The following is a 1617-nucleotide window of genomic DNA, read 5'->3' as shown; positions in this document are numbered from 1 at the left end:
GGGGGGGGGGGGTCAAAATGCCGATTTTTGCCAATTTTTTTGCAGATTCGTATTTTCCGTAACCGAAAACGGGGGTTTGTGTAGAAAAACAAATAATAATAATAAAAGGTGGGGTGCAAAAGGAAGTCTTGCCGAGGAGCCGAGGAATTTCTATTTTCAAGCTAGTTTCCAATTTGGAAAAAATCTGTAGGAAGTGACACCTGTAGAATTGCAAGATGAGCTATATTTGTGTCTGTCCGAGGAGAGAAATCAAGAAGCAGGTAACTTAAGGGTTCATCAAAAGAGACCAATAGAATAAGTATCACATTTTTAAAAAAATAATAAAGTACTGTAGTCGATTTGTTCGACTAAACCCGCCAAGGTAGTGGTCATAGTCCAATGATTGAAACAAGTTAAACGTAAAAGACAAAGTGCTATGACGAAGAATACTCACAGCTGAAGCGATGTCAGAATAAAGGTCAATGGCTGCTATGTAGTCCTGCAAACATTTGGTACAAAAGCGATAAGGACGAGCACGTTCAATACTACAGCGATAGAATTTTGACACCACATTACTAATGTTTCCGATAATAGATTCACAGGGTTTTTTAATCGGTTCGGGCACTATTGTAGTCGTTTCCAATCTAGTTGTCGCTTCCGATGTTGTTGGTACCGTTGAAGAGTTTGTCTGGCTTAGTTCTGTAAGTGTGTCGTTATTTGGCAGAGAGTTCTGGGTGTGGTACGATGTCCAGGATGTGTCTTCATTGCACGACGAAAGAAGGAAATTGTTTAATATAAGCAAAAATATTACGGTCACAAAATTTAGATTCTGTTCCATTTCTTCTCATGTGTATGCAAAAAATTGAAATTAGCAAAAACTAAAGGTTCTTTCTGAATATATTCAACTGACAAGTAGAATATATGAAGCCGAGTCTAGTGATGTTGCCCTCTTCTATTTACAAACATCTCTATGGAATGATTGATCACATGAGCCGACCGGTATTAACCTTCGCTCAGTTCCTTATTTATATTTATCTCCAACTGTTTCATATGATTTATTCTCACATTCAGAAAAATTCATATTGGTCAATGATATCTGTATCAAATTAACTTTCCACAACAATCATAAAAGACAGCAAAATCGGAGCCTTTTTTATGATTTATGGAAGAAAATAATGAAAGATAAACATCTATACCGTAAACTTACTTTTAAGTTTGAACGTAATTATGTCCCTTAGGGTAGAGTTACCTCCCTCTAGTCGTAAATTTATAAGTTAGAATTGCAAATTCGGAAAATGTGAATGAAAGACATTACAATAAATTACATAGCAGTGACTTCGAACGGGGGGAAATCGTCTTATATTTTATTCTCAATTATGTTTAGGGTAATGATAATTAAAGTCCTATCGACTGATCATGTCAGTCAAATTTCTTGTCATTAAACAGCTCTTGTCCTCCCCTCTCGAATGATTATAATGTTGCAGATATTTCCGTAAAGCTCTTCTTTCGTTGGATGTTGTTTCCATGATTTGTTGAGAACAGCAATCAAGAAGGAAATAGCTTCTGTTCCTCTACTTGCACATCCGGTTCCCGATGCTCCTCTCTCTTTAACCGTTGATGCATCGGATTCTGCGGTTG

The 1617-nt window shown here is 36.8% G+C and overlaps 1 protein-coding gene across 2 annotated transcripts in view; it reads right to left on the bottom strand.

Moving 5' to 3' along the window:
- LOC106884003 (osteopetrosis-associated transmembrane protein 1) overlaps positions 1–1174 on the bottom strand; it is a 64805-nt gene extending 63631 nt beyond the window's left edge. Inside the window, exon 1 of one of the 2 annotated variants that reach the window (XM_052978457.1) lies at positions 434–1174. In XM_052978457.1, coding sequence (XP_052834417.1) covers positions 434–817 — 384 coding nt within the window. In that variant the 5' untranslated portion in view covers positions 818–1174. The remainder of the gene's footprint in view (positions 1–433) is intronic. The other variant, XM_014935181.2, reaches the window with a different exon arrangement.
- Between the last annotated feature and the right edge of the window lie 443 nt (positions 1175–1617).

The sequence above is a fragment of the Octopus bimaculoides genome, chromosome 2, assembly GCF_001194135.2.
Source record: "Octopus bimaculoides isolate UCB-OBI-ISO-001 chromosome 2, ASM119413v2, whole genome shotgun sequence".
NCBI classification, from domain to species: domain Eukaryota; kingdom Metazoa; phylum Mollusca; class Cephalopoda; order Octopoda; family Octopodidae; genus Octopus; species Octopus bimaculoides.
Note: the sequence above shows the minus strand (reverse complement) of the source record. Positions and strands in the feature narration are given on the sequence as shown.